General features: G+C 45.1%; 1 protein-coding gene across 18 annotated transcripts in view; it reads right to left on the bottom strand.

The window, feature by feature from the left end:
* Positions 1 to 20,336, bottom strand: part of GRIP1 (glutamate receptor interacting protein 1) — an 894,479-nt gene that overhangs the window by 53,897 nt on the left and 820,246 nt on the right. For 12 of the 18 annotated variants that reach the window (XM_075600319.1, XM_075600328.1, XM_075600326.1 and 9 more), the window contains 4 exons: positions 12,642 to 12,789; positions 10,041 to 10,210; positions 5,224 to 5,382; positions 3,683 to 3,838 (listed from right to left, as the gene is read on the bottom strand). In XM_075600319.1, the coding sequence (XP_075456434.1) occupies positions 3,683 to 3,838; positions 5,224 to 5,382; positions 10,041 to 10,210; positions 12,642 to 12,789 (633 nt within the window). The remainder of the gene's footprint in view (positions 1 to 3,682; positions 3,839 to 5,223; positions 5,383 to 10,040; positions 10,211 to 12,641; positions 12,790 to 20,336) is intronic. The other 6 variants (XM_075600316.1, XM_075600331.1, XM_075600323.1 and 3 more) reach the window with 3 other exon arrangements.

Raw genomic sequence — 20,336 nt, 5'->3', positions numbered from 1 at the left:
ACTCTCAGTCACACGCGCACTCTCAGTCACACACGCACTCTCAGTCACACACGCACTCTCAGTCACACGCGCACTCTCAGTCACACGCGCACTCTCAGTCACACGCACACTCTCAGTCACACGCACACTATCAGTCACACGCACACTATCAGTCTCACGCACACTATCACTCTCACGCACACTCTCAGTCACACGCACACTCTGTCACACACACACTCTCAGTCACACGCACACTGTCACACGCGGAATTCACACTGCCTGACCCCCCCAGACCCCCACACACACTGACCCCCCCAGAGCCCCACACACACTGACTGACCCCTCAGAGACCCACACACACTGACTGACCCCCCCAGACCCCCACACACACTGACAGACCCCCCCAGACCCCCACACACTGACTGACCCCCCCAGACCCCCAAACACACTGACTGACCACCCCAGACCCCCACACACACTGACTGACCCCCCAGAGACCCACACACACTGACTGACCCCCCCAGACCCCCACACACACTGACTGACCCCCCCAGACCCCCACACACACTGACTGACCACCCCAGACCCCCACACACACTGACTGAACCCCCCAGACCCCCACACACACTGACTGAACCCCCCAGACCCCCACACACACTGACTGAACCCCCCAGACCCCCACACACACTGACAGACCCCCACACACACTGCCTGACCCCCCCAGACCCCCACACACACTGCCTGACCCCCCCAGACGCCCACACACACTGACCCCCCAGAGCCCCACACACACACACACTCACACGCACACTCAGTCACACACTCAGTCACACACTCAGTCACACACTCACACTCACACGCACACTCACATGCACACGTACACTCACGCACACTCACAGTCAGACGCACACTCACAGTCATACGCGCACTCTGTCACACGCGCACTCTGTCACACGTGCACTCTGTCACACGCGCACTCTGTCACACGCGCACACTCAGTCACACGCGCACTCTCAGTCACACGCGCACTCTCAGTCACACGCGCACTCTCAGTCACACGCGCACTCTCAGTCACACACGCACTCTCAGTCACACGCGCACTCTCAGTCACACACGCACTCTCAGTCACACGCACACTCTCAGTCACACGCACACTATCAGTCACACGCACACTATCAGTCTCACGCACACTATCACTCTCACGCACACTCTCAGTCACACGCACACTCTGTCACACACACACTCTCAGTCACACGCACACTGTCACACGCGGAATTCACACTGCCTGACCCCCCCAGACCCCCACACACACTGACCCCCCCAGAGCCCCACACACACTGACTGACCCCCCAGAGACCCACACACACTGACTGACCCCCCCAGACCCCCACACACACTGACAGACCCCCCCAGACCCCCACACACACTGACTGACCCCCCCAGACCCCCAAACACACTGACTGACCACCCCAGACCCCCACACACACTGACTGACCCCCCAGAGACCCACACACACTGACTGACCCCCCCAGACCCCCACACACACTGACTGACCCCCCCAGACCCCCACACACACTGACTGACCACCCCAGACCCCCACACACACTGACTGAACCCCCCAGACCCCCACACACACTGACTGAACCCCCCAGACCCCCACACACACTGACTGAACCCCCCAGACCCCCACACACACTGACAGACCCCCACACACACTGCCTGACCCCCCCCAGACCCCCACACACACTGCCTGACCCCCCCAGACCCCCACACACACTGACCCCCCAGAGCCCCACACACACACACACTCACACGCACACTCAGTCACACACTCAGTCACACACTCAGTCACACACTCACACGCACACTCACATGCACACTCACATGCACACGTACACTCACGCACACTCACAGTCAGACGCACACTCACAGTCACACGCGCACTCTGTCACACGCGCACTCTGTCACACGCGCACTCTGTCACACGCGCACTCTGTCACACGCGCACACTCAGTCACACGCGCACTCGCAGTCACACGCGCACTCTCAGTCACACGCGCACTCTCAGTCACACGCGCACTCTCAGTCACACGCGCACTCTCAGTCACACACGCACTCTCAGTCACACGCGCACTCTCAGTCACACGCGCACTCTCAGTCACACGCACACTCTCAGTCACACGCACACTATCAGTCACACGCACACTATCAGTCTCACGCACACTATCACTCTCACGCACACTCTCAGTCACACGCACACTCTGTCACACACACACTCTCAGTCACACGCACACTGTCACACGCGGAATTCACACTGCCTGACCCCCCTAGACCCCCACACACACTGACCCCCCCAGAGCCCCACACACACTGACTGACCCCCCAGACCCCCACACACTGACCCCCCCAGACCCCCACACACACTCACAGTCACACGTACACTCAGTCACACTCAGTCACACGCACACTCAGTCACACTCACAGTCAGATGCACACTCAGTCACACTCACAGTCAGACGCACACGCAGTCACACGCACAGTCAAACGCACACGCTCAGTCACACGCACACTCAGTCACACGCACACTCAGTCACACGCACACTCAGTCACACGCACACTCTCAGTCACACGCACTCTCAGTCACACGCACACTCTCAGTCACACGCACACTCTCAGTCACACGCACACTCTCAGTCACACGCACACTCTCAGTCACACGCACACTATCAGTCACACGCACACTCTGAGTCACACGCACACTCTCAGTCACACGCACACTCTCAGTCACACGCACACTCTCAGTCACACGCACACTCTCAGTCACAAGCACACTCTCAGTCACACGCACACTCTCAGTCACACGCACACTCTCAGTCACACGCACACTCTCAGTCACACGCGGAATTCACACTTAGTGCAAATAGCTAATACAGGGGATGTGTGCCGAGCACGCGCATTCTAAGTCAAATTTATTTGCGTTTTGTCATTGAGATTGTATTTTGATTTTTAATTAAAACATCACCAACACCAACACAAATACAATTTCTGTGACAAAAGTCAAAGAAGTTTCACTTACTATGCGCGTGCACAGCACACACAGCTTTTTTATAACATATTGCATGTATTTTTATTAGTGTGAGTCAATCATCCATATTATTGTTGCATTCACCCTTGCCATTCACCTTTGCTATATCCACTTAATACAATCAATTGGTAATCAGTCTGAGTTTACACCTGAGGAGCGCAGTCTATTCTTTGTTTGATATATATATATATATATATATATATATATATATATATTACACACACACACACACACACACACACACACACACACACATACACACACACACACACACACACACACACACACACACACACACACACACACACACACACACACACATTTCTGTTGTCTCAAAGTCTCATATAAAAAGATAAAAAGTTGGTTCATTAACCAATATCACTACCTGCTAAATGCCAATTTTATATTGCATGACTGAGCATGCGTTCTGTATTAAAGCCTCCAATAAAGTACAACATATATGCAGACATTCTGCAGTGTATTGCTGGCTTCTTATATTAGTTTGACCTTTGATTTACGAAACGGTGCACGTCCATGGGGAACTTTAAGGACTGATCATTTGAAAGTGTTAATACCATCCAGCAGCGGTGGGCCTCTCTGTAAGAAGTGGTAACCTACGTGAGCTTTTGAAGTCTTTCTTTTTCATCCTCCTCCTCATCAGCGTCCCGCGTGGACTGGTAGGGTACAGGTTGCGAGGTAGCGTCCCCATATTGAGCGAACTCAGGCTGTATGCACTCATGGAGGTAGGAGAGAAGGACGAAGATACCAATGCTGCTGTAAGAAAGAGCAGACATAGCGTACAGTAGCACACAGTACTTTAACAGGACAGGTAGCATCCCTGCTCTAAAGCTTTAAAGGCAGGGGTGGACAACTCCAGTCCTCAAGGGCCATCAACAGGTCAGGTTTTCAGGATATCCCTGGTTCAGCACAGGTGGCTGTGCTGCAGCAGGGATATCCTCAAAACCTGACCTGTTGGTGGCCCTTAAGGAGTTGGCCACCCCTGCCTTAAGGTGACACCATTAATAGCCTATAAATAAAAAAAAATTCAAAAAAGGACTTGTGTACTTGACAAGAAAAACTCCAATCAAATGAGTATTTCCAGGGACTGTCTCTACTAATGTCGACAGGCAGATCGTGTTCAGCACAAGAAAGAGGTGCAATTGACCCCCTCAAGGAAAACAAACCTTTTGCAAAACAGAATTGAACAATACGTGCACAGCTGTTTTTCAGACCTCACACGAGACTCAGAGGAGGAAAAGAAACGGGTTGTTCATTTGTTCTATTTAGATCTATTATATTCAACGTCAAAGTGATGCACTCAATCATAAACCATTATGAGTCCTGGTAAAGGCAATTTGCTCTGCCAATTTACTGAGCACTTGACATGTTTTATTTTCCTAATTGATGTTTCGCACAGGTAAATGATGTGTGCTTCTGTTTTGAACTTGGTGTTGACAAAGCAATATATTTGATGGAGTAGGGTAAAACCACTACAAATAGCGTTGCTATAAAAAATTAGCATTGAGCTATGGTCCCATAGGAGCTCCAGGTTCTCATTTTGACGTGCTGCTTTTGCATTGTGTTGGTTGGGGGAAAACCGCCACACATCACACACCCCTCAGCTTAGGAAATGTCTCATGGGATGTCATCAAAACCTGTTGATAATCCACTCATTTATTTCAAGTTTCCCAGAGGACACTTCCGCTGGTATAACTTTTAATATTCGGACGTTAAAGTATTTCTTTCGAAATTAAAATGCCCAATTTATCGTGTGCGTTAAGGCTTGTTTTCATTGAAAGATCAGATTGGGAGCAGGCTCGTAGGTATTGTAACTTAGGATCCCTACACTGGCCTGAATGAGGGGTTTGCTTTGAGTTCTTGGTCCATGACCCGCAGGCCATTAAAAAGCATGACACTGCTCATACCCCGGAAGGCGTTCATAAGATACGGAAGATTTAGATTGTCAAGCATTAAGCCTGTGATAAAAACAGGAACTATTATATTTCACATCTATTATTAGTAGGAAAGTGCGATCACAAAAAACAAACAAATCAAAAGCTTTAATGACAAAATGAGGAAGCATGAAAAAAAGCGGGGGGGGGGGGTGAGGGGAGGGAAAGGCGAAAGGAAAGACAGGAGAAGAAAGGGTGGCACATTACGAAGGAGTTTTTCAGGAGGTGGTTTCTGGCATTCCTTGGCTGGCATCCTGTAATGGTCAGGGTGGTAGGTGTTATAATGTTGGCAGGAGAGGAGGCGGCGGTGGCTGTTCGCACAGGGGACCCGGGGAAGGTGCCGGTCGTTGCTCCTTTGAACCTTTACTGCCCGCATGAAGGGATGACAGGAAATCAGAAAAACAAAAAAAAGAACCAGAGAAGAGGGAAAGGTAACTGAATTTCAATGAACAAAAGAGCAACGGAAGTGAAAGAAGTTAGCAAGGAAATGAAAAAGCATCATGGCATAGGCAGCAATACCCAAGAATTACATTAGGGAGAGAAAACATTTCAGCAAACATCTCAGGAATAGATATTTTCAAGGTGTTCAGCACATTTCTGTGTTATTGAAAATCTCATTGAAAATGACCCCCTACAAAGCATACCAAACATACTAGGACCAAACATATACTTTCCTTATAGGGATACACCTAAAATGAGGTGAAATATAAAATGAAAAGAATGGACTAAGGGAGCAGTTCCTTCCCCCTGCCCCCTATTATTATTATTATAAATTACAGTGTGAGACCCCGGGGAGTCCCCTGAGCAAACGCCACTATTTTCAGCTCCAGCGGCCCCGATGTTCTCGAAATAATTACTGGTGAAGTTACTGGGTTTAATTCTTCCTCAATGGAAGCAAAATGGATGCCAAATCTCAGGCCAATAGGAAGCTGCAAGATATGGTGTTGGTTACTGATTGGATAACCATCTAAATCCCCCTTAAAACCAGGAACCCCCGGTAACCTCACCAATAAGTATCTCAGGAGCCAGGGTTCCCCAAAGCTTAAAACAGTGTTCCAATCCTGTACAAAAACACATTGAGGTTAGGCTGGATTACTCTTTTTTAGAAGTCTATACAGCAAGTCTTAAAAAGGCATAAAGACTATTTCCCTAAGATCGCATAACAAAATGCCAGTCACAGTCTGGAATGAACATTATTCCAATAAAAGACAATAAAAAACAAAGGATAATGCACTCTGAAAATAATTCTCCAATGAGTGGTTTGCCAGGGAAAAAAAAAAAGAAAATTCTGTCTGTGTTCCTCAATATAACATTGTGTGCTTTCAAATCCAGCATCCTGGCGAGTGCAGGACCTCTTTGCGGTCTGGTGACCTCAGCAGCATGGGAGCTTTCTGGGGACCTCAAGTCTCCCTCATGAAGAGCTACTCTACTCATCTGGGCGGCAGGTTTCCGAGGACAGAGGATGTGATGTTATATTGTGGATTTTAGCTGGGATGCCAATTAAGGGACACCTTTTTTCAGATGAACCACAGATTCAAAAATGATTTTGAGAGTGCATTGGCATTTGTTTTTATTCTCGTTTATTGGAATAAAGACCATTTTTATGCTATGGTATTTTTTTGTCTTGTATTATCAATTTTTTTCAGCACTTTTGGAATTCATTTTTATATAGCTGGTACTAGGGTTTGACGATAACTAAAATCTCACTACGATAACAAAATTAAGAAATGTATCATCTCGATAAATATCGGTTTGGTAGAAACAGTAGGGGATAAGAGGGTGGAGAACAAAGGGGGGGTGAGAAAGGGGAAACTTGGCAACAAGCAGGGGAGAAAGGGGGGAGGAGAGCGGTGGAGGGGGGAAACAAGGGGGGAAAAGAGGAAAAAAAGATGGGGGACAAGTAGAGAAAGAGGGCGAGAAGGGGGACAGGAGGGTCAAGGGGGAACAGAGCAGAAAAGGGAAATGGGCAAGGAGAGAGGATGGACAAGAAGGGAGACAGACAAAGGAGCCATGGCCCATCTCCAGCGGGTGCTGGACGGGGGGAGGGGTAGGAGAAAGGGAGCCACAACCTCCTCCAGAGGAAAATCAACATGCAGGGAGCACCCGGCAACAAGGAGTGGACCAGGGTGCCAATCCTCTGCCCCAGCTGGTCAGATATTGAGAAGCTGTCTGGATGGAGCGGGGAGGCCAAAGCAGTAGACTGAGTGAGAAGGTCCCTAATGCAGCAGGAACACCACGTGGGAAATACATGATGGCCTCAGGCTCACAGATCTGGGGCACTGCGGTGCGCGGCTGATGGGACTGAGGAGAGGGAGGCCAGGGGCCTGCGTTTCTGTCAGTGATGGAGCAGGAAAGGGAGGACACTTCGACCAGGCAGACCGTAATGCCGCGATAATAAAAGATTAGACAAATCCTCTAAGTAATTTTTTATTACTGCGGTATTACTAGTCAAAGGTATATTGTCCAACCCTAGCTGGTACTATATATATTTAGTAAACATGGTTTAATTTTGTTCCCTTTAATCCCCTCCATGATTTACAATTTTTTCTATAAAAATAGATTTTTTTTTACCTTTTCAGTAATTAATATTTCGCGATATCTTCTCCCTCTGCACTTCTTTAAATTGGTGTTACCTCTTTTTTTATTTTTAAAACTATTTTTTTTTATACTAATGTATGTTTGAAGTAGGGGGGGTCTCCACAGTTGAATCATGTTAATGTAGCTCCAGGAACGCCCTGCTTCCCAAGATACGTACATCTGAACCCCGAAGCTGCAACATCATCCCTTGCAACTTCCCATTGGCCCGCATTCAGGGCTGGCTGGGAGTTCTGTGGGGCTCAGTGCAGTGGGGCCTCTTACCTTGTCCGGGGCGGCATCTCTACTTACAACGTTATGACGACGTGGCGTTGCATTGTCATGGCAACGCGGCACGTTGCAGCACCATGATAAGGAGATGCTGCCGGACAAAATAAGAGCTACGTACAGAGGCCCCAAGCTCTCCCCCGGCAATCAGAAGGGTCTGCGAAGCCGAAAAGAAAGTGGTTCAGCTCCACAAACCTCCTGCTTTGCACTTAGGGGAATTAAAAAAAATAAAACGTTTTGAAAGACAATGTTGCTTTAAAACCCATTAAGAATAATATATGTGGAGCGTAAAATTTGTCCAATTTAGAACCCTGGGACTGCGTTTTACATGTATATAAATTTAAATCTGTGCATCTGTCTTCAACCAGAGCTTTATTCACCGACATATAGAAATTCACTTTAACTGTGATTTGTACACATTGTGTAAAAATATTGATGCATCACCATCACAATGCTGTCACATCCGCATCAATGAGAAAATGGAAAACTTTAGCTAAGCTACACTACAACACAGTGTTTTCTTGGATCTAGAAATATTACAACTAAGTGATAGGTTAAGTAACTGTTTTTCTATCAATTTGCTAAAGATTTTTCTTTGTAAAAAAAAAAATGGAATTCCTTAGAATTTTTCTCTCCATCTCTCACATTAATTAATTATGAAGAGGTAGTTTTTTGACTGCTCAGTAGCTCGGTCTTTTGTTTTGTGATGTAGAAATAATCTGTTTTCACATTTACAGTCATGTTTCTCAGAGAACCATTGTGTTGCCCAGCTTGCAAGCTATGAATCCCAAAGGAGAGGAGCACATTCACAGCTCGTAGAAGGAATTACAGAATAAACAAATAGAGATATATTAGTGACAAACGCCTACATTTGCTAAAGGTCGATATTGGTGCGCCAAAAATGTGCATGATAAAATATAGGAACTGCAGCAATATTTTCTCTGAATTCCGCCATGTTTACTAAGAATGACACATTCATTAGTGGGTTTGCAGGATCCAATCTCATTTGCATGTACCAAAAAAGCAGTAACTTGGCATTATATACTAGTGATACAAATAAGCAACGAAATATATGTTCAATTTTTAAACCTTTAATAGCCCAAGAGACCAAGGTTAACATATTAATAAGTTCAGCATTGTTATTAAGTATTTTTATAATTAATTCTAGATTGGCTAGTCATATCTGGTCTATAGTGGCTGTTCTGCAGTGTGTGTATATATATATATATATATATACACACACACATATACACACACACACGATTGGCCTAAAGCCAGCCTGGGGTAGGTGATAGAAATTGGCAATATTCTTTGAGGTAGCCCAATGTCGCCAGATATCAGTTTAGAGTAGAATGTGAATAGGTAATAAGCCATTAATTCTTGATTTGCATACATGTGCATGCTCATTTGCCATACTCATTAAATGTAACACTCTTGCATATGTAATTACACAAGTCATACTCATTTGCATGCTAATTATCAATCCTAGTTATATTTAGCCTATACTTACAGTATCGCAGCGATAAAATGAGTTTTCACTGCATTATTTAAATGGTAAACCTCAAATACATTGGTAAAAATATATCTTTTTTTTTAAAAACAATTAATGCACAGCAATATTAATACTGAAGCTTAGTAAGTCTATGCCACAGATGTTAGAAGGATAGGAACACCCTTTCTAGAAACATAAGCTGAGGACACACAATACTGTAGGTGCAATCACAAGGTGGCACACAGCAGGCATCTCCATGATGGTACAGTATATACTGTACTTTGTGGATCACTTACAAATTGCTGTGCTGTTAGGGCTTGCTGAGGCTAAAATATGCTTGTTCTAGCTACTGGCAGTAGGCGCCTCCAATTACTAGATAGGTTTAGCAGGCTATGCAGGCAGCCTGCCTCAACCAGTCTGGTATTTTGCAGTGTTTATCTATTATTCCTATTTAGTACTAGGAGTGGGAATGCCAGTAATCATATGTTTCTTTGAACATAACCATTTCTCAAAGAATAGCATTGCCCCTTCAGAAGAACCTTTTTGTGGTTCTAGCAAACTGTGAACATTCATCTGTTTTCCAATGGCGACCCACAGAATTCCATGATATGGCTGCAAACCTGCCAGGACGCACAGCAGTAGAGAAAAAAAATAGCTTGGCTCATCTTACCGTGATCTGGTCCCTTTAATGCCAATCGAGTCTGATGGTAGGGAAGAATCTCTAGTTTCACATTTTCAGAGGTGCTAGCTAAAAGTTGGGTTGCTTCTGCTAAGGTGCAATATTCCATACTGGTACCATCCACAGACAGAATGTGATCTCCTATATACAGTGCACCACACCTGAACGAGAGAGAACAACTATATATGTTAGGTGCTCTCTTTATATGCCATCTCATGCCAGAGTAAAAAACAAACCAATCATCTATATGAAAATTAGCACATTCTGCAGGTTCCATATCACACATTTCCAGGTGCAAAGAACAGCACCTGGTTTAGAAAATCTAATTCTCCTTACAATAAAATATTTTTGTTCAATTAGAAATCTAGTACTGTGTTGTTGTACTAGTCCTGCATTCATTTTTGATATGGGGACATTTTGATATACAGCCACTTAAGTACAGACATACCCCGGTTTAAGGACACTCACTTTAAGTACACTTGCGAGTAAGGACATATCGCCCAATAGGCAAACGGCAGCTCGCACATGCGCCTGTCAGCACGCCCTGAACAGCAATATTGGCTCCCTACCTGTACTGAAGCTGTGCGCAAGCAGGGAGACTATAGAGCCTGTTACAAATGCGTTATTTACATCAGTTATGCACGGGTATGACGATTGCAGTACAGCACATGCATCAATAAGTGGGAAACAGGCAGTGCTTCACTTTAAGTACATTTTCACTTTACATACATGCTCCGGTCCCATTGCGTACGTTAATGCGGGGTATGCCTGTATATTGCTCTTAGCTCCATTATTGTATTGGGCTTTACCCGATTATTAAAAACCCATTTGCCACATATATGTCCCATATTCACATCCCATTGTAGTCATTTTGATATATTACACCTGAATTGTATACTGAGCCTATTAAAAGTGAAGTTACTGAGGAAAATCTTCATGTCAGAATCATCCTTCTTTCATGAGCCATCACAGAGCTGTTACTTTTATTTATTTTTTAATTAATTGGAGACATATTTATGCAGAGACCCTTACAAATTGTGACCTTAGTTAGTTTCTTAAAACAACATTATATACTCTTTGATAAAGCGCCTCCACGGCGGGAAACGCGTCAGAGTTTTAAACCTTAGTGTGTTTGTTCTTTTTGGCTATCATGCCTAATAAATAATTTTTTTTTTTTGCATCAGGCCCTCTTTTTTTGATTTTCCTTCCACGGCAGTGCTCTGCTCTCTCACCACGTTCCTAACATTATATACTCAGCCACATACATTGCATCGTTGAAACAGCGGCAGCATCCTTTCCACAGCTCAGTATAAGCAACACAAGCAGCAACCCCCTCCAACCTACCTTTTCTTTTTTTACTGGATGAGAACTATGGAATGATCAGGGGATGAACAACACTATTCCACCAGGGTCCTCCAATTCCGAGATACTTACTGGGGAAATTACAGTCTGTAGGACAACTCACGGCAGCAACTCCGCCGCTGCCATCTAGCTGTCACCGATCAGCCACTGTGATATATAGCCGCTGGCCGTTTGGCCACGCAGGTAAGCCCCTAACTTTAGCCCATACCCATAAAGCCCGATAACACCCATAACCTTAACCCCCTTACCCTAAAACTGCTAACCTTAACCCCTTACCCTAACCCTGTAATCAGACCCCTTACCCTAAAAAGCTAAACTTTAAACTAGTGGTTTCCCAAAAACTTTTGGTTAAGGAACCCTATGTGAAATTCTGCGGAACCCAAACCATCCCTAACACCGTGTCTGAGATCAGATAGATTGTAAGGAACCCCGACCATCTCTAATAGCGTGTCTCAGATCAGATAGATTGTAAGTAACCCCAACCCTCTCTAATAGCGCGTCTGAGATCCGATGCATTGTAAGGAACCCCAACCCTCTCTAATAGCGCGTCTGAGATCAGATGCATTGTAAGGAACCCCAGCCCTCTCTAATAGAGCGTCTGAGATCCGATGCATTGTAAGGAACCCCAACCCTCTCTAATAGCACGTCTGAAACCAGATTCATTGTAAATTCTTCTGTATTTAGTAATTTTTTTAAATGACCTGCAAATTGCAGGGAAGTCTTTATGGAGGCCTGGGGGAACCCAAGAGTTCCTAGGAATCCTTATTGAAATACTGCCTTATCCCCTTACTCTAAACCCCCTACTCGGACCCCTTAGCCTAAAACCCCTAACCTTAACCCATAAACGCACCCTAAAAAGCTTATGCCATTAGCCTAAAACACCGAACATTAATCAATCACTTACCTTACCGGTGAAGCGTCTGGCGGCTAGCTGCCTTTGGCGGCGGCTAAATGGCTGCGGCAAGATGCCCCATTGCGATTTGAATGGCTGTCCGATAGGAGGCCACAACTGATGAACTATTTATATTGACTTCTCCATCTCTAGAAGTGTCTGCACATTGTTGCAGATATGTATGGCAATGAAGACAGTAACACATTACAGAATCTTTAGTCGGGGCATAAACCTAGAGATTTCTATTGTGATGTCAACAATGTTATAACAGGAAGCGAGTGCACCAAAGAACAAGAGACAGAGCGAGACAGGGAGAGGGCGAGAGTTTCCAATCTTACCTGTCAGCAATACTTGCAGATTTAACTTTGTCAATGACAATGACCTGTTTGTTGCAGTAAATAGAGGTAGTTAGTGCTAATCCAAGGCTGGAACCAGGGGTTTTGGCAACTTCGACTAACAGTGGGCCAGAGGCGTTGGACACGGAATCTGTAAGAAAAAGATTAAATAAAAAATAGAATGAAACAAACTTTGCTCAGTGCAGTCTTTATCCTAACGCCACGGCAGAATCAGTGTTTCATGTGCACCACCTGGAAAACCAATGATAATGTAAAGCAATTCATAGTGCAGATATTCAGGATTATGATTAGAATTTAGACACTGGAAACCAGGACATTGCTGGGTGCTTGTTGCTTAATGCTGTGAATAAGGGAGCAGTGAAGGCCAACATTGCATCAAACATGACCCCCTAGAGTCATTGGGCTGGAAAAAGAAATAAAAATACAAGTCCAGAGCCCCCAAAAAATGGTGCTAGCAAACGGGAGTAAAGACGTGCTAAAGCTTAGCACCCGTTTGTGGATCTGGGCCACAAATGTGAACCACGGTATCAGCAATTACAGCAAATTAATTGCATTATTGCTGACTTAACAGAACGAAGCAAAGCTAATGATAAAAAATAATAATTAACGACGGTGTAAGTTGCATTACATTTTTTTTACTACTGTAGCAAATAGCACAGGTCACATCTGTGCAAATTTTCATTTTACAACGAAACAATTAATTTCAACATGAAATGAGGAATTATTTTGCATCAGAGTTCCGCATACTATTGACTTTTTATCAAGCTGGAAAAAAGATCCAATCTCAAGCATTGATTTAAAAACAACAACTTTACCAACAGTATGTTGACATGTTACTTTCAGCCAATAATTGGTAGATGAGTAGAAGAGTAAAAATCAATAATTGTGAAACGAGTATGAACATGTGTAATGAGTGAATACACAGCATTGGGTAGTTAAACACCCACACACAATTAACAGAGCACATATTGTAACATACGTACACACACAATAGCAATTCTACCCCGCCAGGACTAACCTAAAGTTAACTACGTTTTTAGACATATAACAAATAAGAACTGCCATAGCCAGCTCTGCTATGAATATAGTAAAAGGCATATTTCTTTTTCAATTAAAATTGTAGTTTTATGACAGAGCTGCTATGTTGGATATGCCATTGTGCTTCACATATTTAAGATAGACTACAATACAAAATACGATTTTCATTTAATAAGTGATTCTACTTAATCAATTGTGCAGATGACTGGCAGGCATGCCTCACATTTACAGTACTGCATCTGACAAAACACAAGTAATCAATATTAATTCTGTGGTCATATGTTTCCTGGGACAGGAATCCTTTATTCATATGTTTTTTACATTCCCAAGCATCATGCACTATGTCATGGAACATAAATACCCTTTCTGCCTTCTCTGTTTCACCCCCCCCCCCCCTTTCCTTGGCAGTTCTGCCTGCTAGCTGTATTTGGATGTTACTTTCCTTGCAGTTTCACTCCCAGTGCAGATGGAATGGATACATTATGTTGCCTTTTTTCCTTCCAGTCTGTCACACCCCTGGTTGCCCTGGCAACATCTCCAGTCCTCCAAGATAATGGGCTTTCCCATTCCCTCCTGTCCCTGCTGGCAGTTAGTATGGCCTGACCCCTATCCCTGTGTCAGAAGCAGTACCCACTGTCTTTTACTTCCTGACATTGGCAGAGTGAGTACATTCATGTTACACCCCTATGGCAAGGCCAATTTTTTTCACCTGCCCTTACTACAAAGCACGCAGAGAGATACACCTTTCCAACACAAACATCTTATCCACAAATGCCTGTTTTTGTTGCTGCTTTCCTAAATAAAGTGAAGAAAATATACAGGACTTGTAGTGCTTTGGAAAGAGGGCTGAGTTGAAGCTAGCTGGGTTCATTCATACCCCAGACATGACCCTGGATCCAGAATACACTACAAAATTGCAGGTGGATTATAAATCTAACCAAAGTCCAATAGACACGAAACTTTAGTATATTACACACTTGCACAGTAAATGTGTATAAAGTGTAAATAAGGATTGTATTAGGAGTGTTAAATGCTTAATGTCCACATTATCTTGTCAAGAAAAAAAATTGCTTTTACAGTATGACCTTATTGAGGAGTTCTGGCTCTAGTTGGGCAGATTTTGGCTGGCATTTTGCACACTAATCATCGATGGCTCCCCCATGGCTGCCTAAACATTCTTGCTGGTTATCATCAGTAACGTTTCTAAACCCAATTAAAATGTATGAACATATTCATTACTATTAATGGTAAGGGGACACTATTCTAAAACCTTACAACGCAAAACAATAAACCTCACTCACAAGGCTTTTCAAAAATACTTTTGGTCCGCTCGACCTTTGGCCCGCGGTTCACCAGCACGTGTTGCGGCAGGTGATAGATACATCTGTATCCTTATCTTTGGCACACGATCTCTGGTCCAGCAGGCACTACCAGATCATATCAATCTGTTTACAACATCACGGGCTGTGTCAATCCTAAATAAAGGCTTACCATGTACCCCTCAAGGCTAATGCGCAGTGCAAAACCGGTTTGCTTTCACTGCTTATTTAGCACTTTGGTTGTCATAATCTACACACATCCATTTAATTTGCAATGCATTTCCCCCTTCACTGCTCATCTAAGGCTGCGTCCACACTAGATCAGCCGGCGAGGTCGCACGCACACAAACAAATGGATTCCGAATGCACAAGTGCATAGATCGCGCGTTCACGAGCACGACGGGGCGACTGGGACTCCGCGCGACAAACTTGTTTGAATTTGCCGCGTGATGGCCGGGTCACGTGAGCGGTTCGCCCAATGAGGGCGAACCAGCTTCGTGACGTCACGGCCGTGCCCAAGACATGCCCCCCCCATCACCTCGGCCTGCAGGACAGCAATCTCTCCTGCTAGGGGACGAGCGTGACGCCACGCGAACACTCGTGCGCACCCACGCTTACACTATGTACGAGGCCTTAGATCTGTTGAAGGCTCAAACAGCCTTGGAAGGGAGATGTAAATCGCAATTATTTTTCTTGGTAAGGAAAAATAATAAGGTGACAATGACACAGAGATATCAGCAGCCTTTGACCAGAAAAACACATTCGGGGGGAATTCACCAACATGAATACTTAATGCCTGCGTGTTACAAATGCAGAAATCCTATTTCCCCTCAAACAGATTACAATTGAGGTGTCCAATATGTCTCCTATTGGTAACGTAGGAAAGGGGGAAGACTGCACATGTACCTGGGCTGGCAGCATTCTAGAATGCAGTGAATTTTGGGAATAAATGCGCCGGTGTGAACTCAAAGTAGTCAAAAGCCTCCAAAATGTTTCTTTTTTGTGGAGTCTATATAGGTGGGTTGTTGTTCCTCGGGCCGCTACAAACTGATCTTTACCATGCATTTTACAGGGATTTTTAATAATAAATAATAATAACTATTTCATATAGCGCTTTTCTTCCCATGGCACTTAAAGTGCTTCACAATTACAGTTTAGTGCACGGTACATAGCACATAGGATTTTTACAGACACAGTCCCTGTGAGCTTACAATCTATGTATTTGGTGCCTGAAGCAAAGGGAGATAAAGTGACTTACCCAAGGTCACAAGGAGCTGCCACCGGGAATTAAACCAGGGTTCCTTGCTGCAAACTCAGTGTCATTGTTACAGTCAGTGTCTTTACTCATTGAGTCACTCCCTTTAGAGGTTTTGAGCAGATTTTCTCCTATTGCATATTTAAACATCTAAGACTAAAAAAAGGGCACCAAATCTCTTCTAATAATATCAGCGAGGAATCTAATTTCAAGAAAAATATAATGTAGCCGTAAGGGGGAGATTCACCATGCTCCCAATATGCAGCCTCTCCTTGCACTGCAGACAGGGTTTCTACCTGCTTCAGCGTAGTGTAGCTCAGTCAGTTTTGCCTTTGTCTCAGGGCTTCTCCAGTGGATCCAGGCCTAGGCTGTAGTGAGGAGTAGAATAAGTAGAAAAGGGCGCCAGGAACTTTTAAAGCAGGATGCTTGTTTGTATTGTCGCGAGCAGATACAGCATAACAGGACAGGCTTTCAGTATCTATCTCATGCACTAGTTCCCCCTTTGTCTGCAGTTCCTCCCAGGACCCAACTTAACCTTAACAATTAGACTGTAAGCTCCTCGGAGCAGGGACTCCTCTTCCTTAATGTTACTTTTATGTCTGAAGCACTTATTCCCATGATCTGTTATTTATATTATCTGTTATTTATTTGATTACCACGTGTATTACTACTGTGAAGCGCTATGTACATTAATGGCGCTATATAAATAAAGACATAAAATACAACCGTGGATAGGCAGGGCCGTCTTAACGTATGGGCATGCTGGGCAGTTGCCCGGGGGCGCCACAGCATAAGGGGGCTCCACGCGCCCGGCCCATGCGTGCCCACCAATGCTCTCCCCCCGCCCGGCACCCCGGCTCACTCTTGGGGTTGCCAGGTGTCCGGTATTTGGTTCCCCTGTCCGGTAAAATATGAGAGATAATACCGGACATGGGATAGAGCAGGACTGCTGCTGCTAGGGGGCTTGGCAGCTTCTGATTGGTTGCTGCAGTGTAATTCAGCCAATCAGGAGGTGGCAGGAGCCTGGGGGTGGGGCCAAAGAGCGGAGGAAAAGCATGAAGCAGAGATGTGAAGCTGTGTGTATAAGTGTCCTGCCTGTGTTTGCTTGTCTATCTGTGTCCTGTCTATCTGTATATGTGTGTCTCAGTGTGTGTGTGCGTGTGTGTGTGAGTGTATGTGTGTGTGTGTCTCAGTGTGTCTGTCTTTCTGTCTGTGTCCTGTCTGTATATGTGTGTGCCTCAGTGTGGGTGTTTTAGTGAGTGAGTGAGTGTATGTGTCTGTCTCAGTGTGTGTGTGTGTGTGTCTGTCTCAGTGTGTGTGTGTCTGTCTCAGTGTCTGTCTCAGTGTGTGTGTGTGTGTGTGTGTGTGTGTGTGTCTGTCTGTCTCAGTGTGTGTGTGTGTGTGTCTGTCTCAGTGTGTGTGTGTCTGTCTCAGTGTCTGTCTCAGTGTGTGTGTGTGTGTGTGTGTGTGTGTGTGTGTGTGTGTGTGTGTGTGTGTGTGTGTGTGTGTGTGTGTGTGTGTGTGTGTGTGTGTGTGTGTGTGTGTGTGTGTGTGTGTGTGTGTGTGTGTGTGTGTGTGTGTTGACAGACAGTACATACAGTACTGGCAACTTTATTTAATTGCTCACTCACCCTTACTTTTCTTTTACTATACTAACAGTCTTCCCATTTTCAAGATCTATTAAAAATAACCACCATTGTAAATTCTCAGAAAGGCTCCATAACTCAGCTCTCATCACAGCAGCATTGCAATCTCTGCAGCACTCTTACTTACTGATTATCCCCAAGAAGGCAGATCAGGTTACTTATTCAATGCAATACAGGGAAAAGGGAGACCAAAAAGCGCACCAGCACAAACGGAGCAGGAAGAAACCAGAACAAAAAAATGATTAAAAGGGCACTTTAATGTGGCAAAAGACCCATCCAATGCATTTCGAACGTCGCAGCGTTCTTTTTCAAGGATAAAACACAATGTGATAACATCCATTATATACCCTCTTACCTGTGGTCTGGCTTATTATCATTTTGAGATATACCTGCATTTGAGCGCTTCAGCTATTTTCCACATTACTTATTCAATGGCATGATTTAATATGCCATTTAAAGCTGGATTTGGAAGTCTAAATTGAAAGCTACTGTACTTATTATGACAGGGAGGAGGGAGGGGTGAGAGGATGAAGGGAGGGGGTGAGAGGACAAGGGGGGGTGAAAGGACAAGGGGCGGTGGGAGGGTGAAAGGACAAGGGGGGGTGGGAGGGTGAAAGGACAAGGGGGGGTGGGAGGGTGAAAGGACAAGGGGGGGTGGGAGGGTGAAAGGACAAGGGGGAGAGAGAGGGGATGAGGAGGGGGTGCAACAATCTTGGAATGTGTGGGAGGAGCAGTAAGATCAGTATTGCTCTCCATGTACAGTATGACTGCAGGTCAGTTATTTATAAATGATCTGGCCATTATGTAATTTGTTCTAAATTTCACTCCAAGCATGCACCAATTTGCACTATTTCATATTATATTTCCTAAAACAATCCTCGGAAGGGTGCTACTTCCCAAGACTGTTCCCCAGATTTTTTACGAAATAGAATATAAATTGGTGCAAATTGGTGAATACTTGGAGTGAAATTTAGAACAAATGACATAACAGTCAGGTCATTTATAAATAACATTCTTCCCCACCAACGATTCGAGTGCGTCGCACCTTTCACCATTGTGTCCAGTATTTTTGGACAAGCCACCTGGCAACCCTACTCGCTCTCCCCCCGCCCGGCACCATAGCTCAGCTTGCTCTCCCCCAGCCCGGCTCCACTCGCTCTCCCCCCGCCCGGCACCCCGGCTCCGCTCGCTTTCCGCCCGCCCAGCACCCTGGCTCGCGTCACAACCGCTTGCAGCCTAGCAGTGCAGCACTTCCGGTGCTTGCTGCTCCTAGTGAGCGCGTGGGAGGCTAGGAGCGACAGTGTAGGCAGGGCCCCGTGCACTGCTTTGCCATGGGCCCCTAATGTTGTTAAGATGGCCATGTGGATAAGGAGTGGAGTAGGCTCAGCCCAAGGTCCCTACTTAAACCTGCTATAGCCCTGCTCCCGGCAGCATAGGAACCTCCATGCCTGCACCAGGCACCTTGAACAGGATCTCCACAGAACTCACTCTCTAGGGTGGATCCCCATGTCTTATACCCAGGGGGTGTAAACCTTCCCCCCCTGTCTCTGGGCAAAACTGGATGTTGCAAAGACATCACCCCACCAGTCATATGACCTACTAGAACTTTCCTAGCTCTGAGTCATGCCTCATGTGCATGGGAGCTGCAACGTTGTAGCCTAGCTCTGGGACTGCTCAGATGCAGGACCATATGTAATGGGTTTAACCCCTACACTGACAGAATGCTGCCCTAGCCTGCATGCTAAGAGGGCCTGATTTTAGCAGGGGGCTACATGTATATTCACTGCAAACTTGACATGTTTCTGGCACTGCAGCTTTAAAATCACAAAATGTATTTGCCAGTGATATGTACAGCAGCCCTCCAATATAACCACTCAAAATATAATTGAGCATACATTATTGCAGACAAGAATTATGCATCAAATAATTATATTAGCAAAAGCAGACTATGGGAAAATAAAGTGTTGAGGTGAGATGAGGAAAGTAAGTCAGAAAGACAGCGCAGTGCCTATTCTTTGTCAGAGAATAATTAGTTTATCATACCAGAGGCATAGCATGCATATGAAAAGTGAATCAGATATGAATTATTCAGGTCCACGGATGTGTTAGTCATTAAGATATTTACACCGCGACTGAAGCACTTACACGCTGAGCTGATTTATTGGATATCTAATTGCTTGCGAAACACTAATCTTTTAACTAACAGCTTCACTGCTACGGCAACCAACCAAGCTGCAGAACTGGTACTGCTGCACAAATTTTTCCAACACAGGAAAAGTTCACAGAGGACCTTCCCGTCAGTGACAGAACGATGGATGGCAAGTGTCAGGGGACGCAAATTACTTTCTGCATATTATAGCAGCAACTTCAATAATGAAGTCACAACATAACCTGATAGTTCATCCTGCGCTAAACTCTT

Source organism: Ascaphus truei, chromosome 5, assembly GCF_040206685.1.
Source record: "Ascaphus truei isolate aAscTru1 chromosome 5, aAscTru1.hap1, whole genome shotgun sequence".
Taxonomy (NCBI): domain Eukaryota; kingdom Metazoa; phylum Chordata; class Amphibia; order Anura; family Ascaphidae; genus Ascaphus; species Ascaphus truei.
This window is presented reverse-complemented; position numbering and strand designations above follow the sequence as displayed.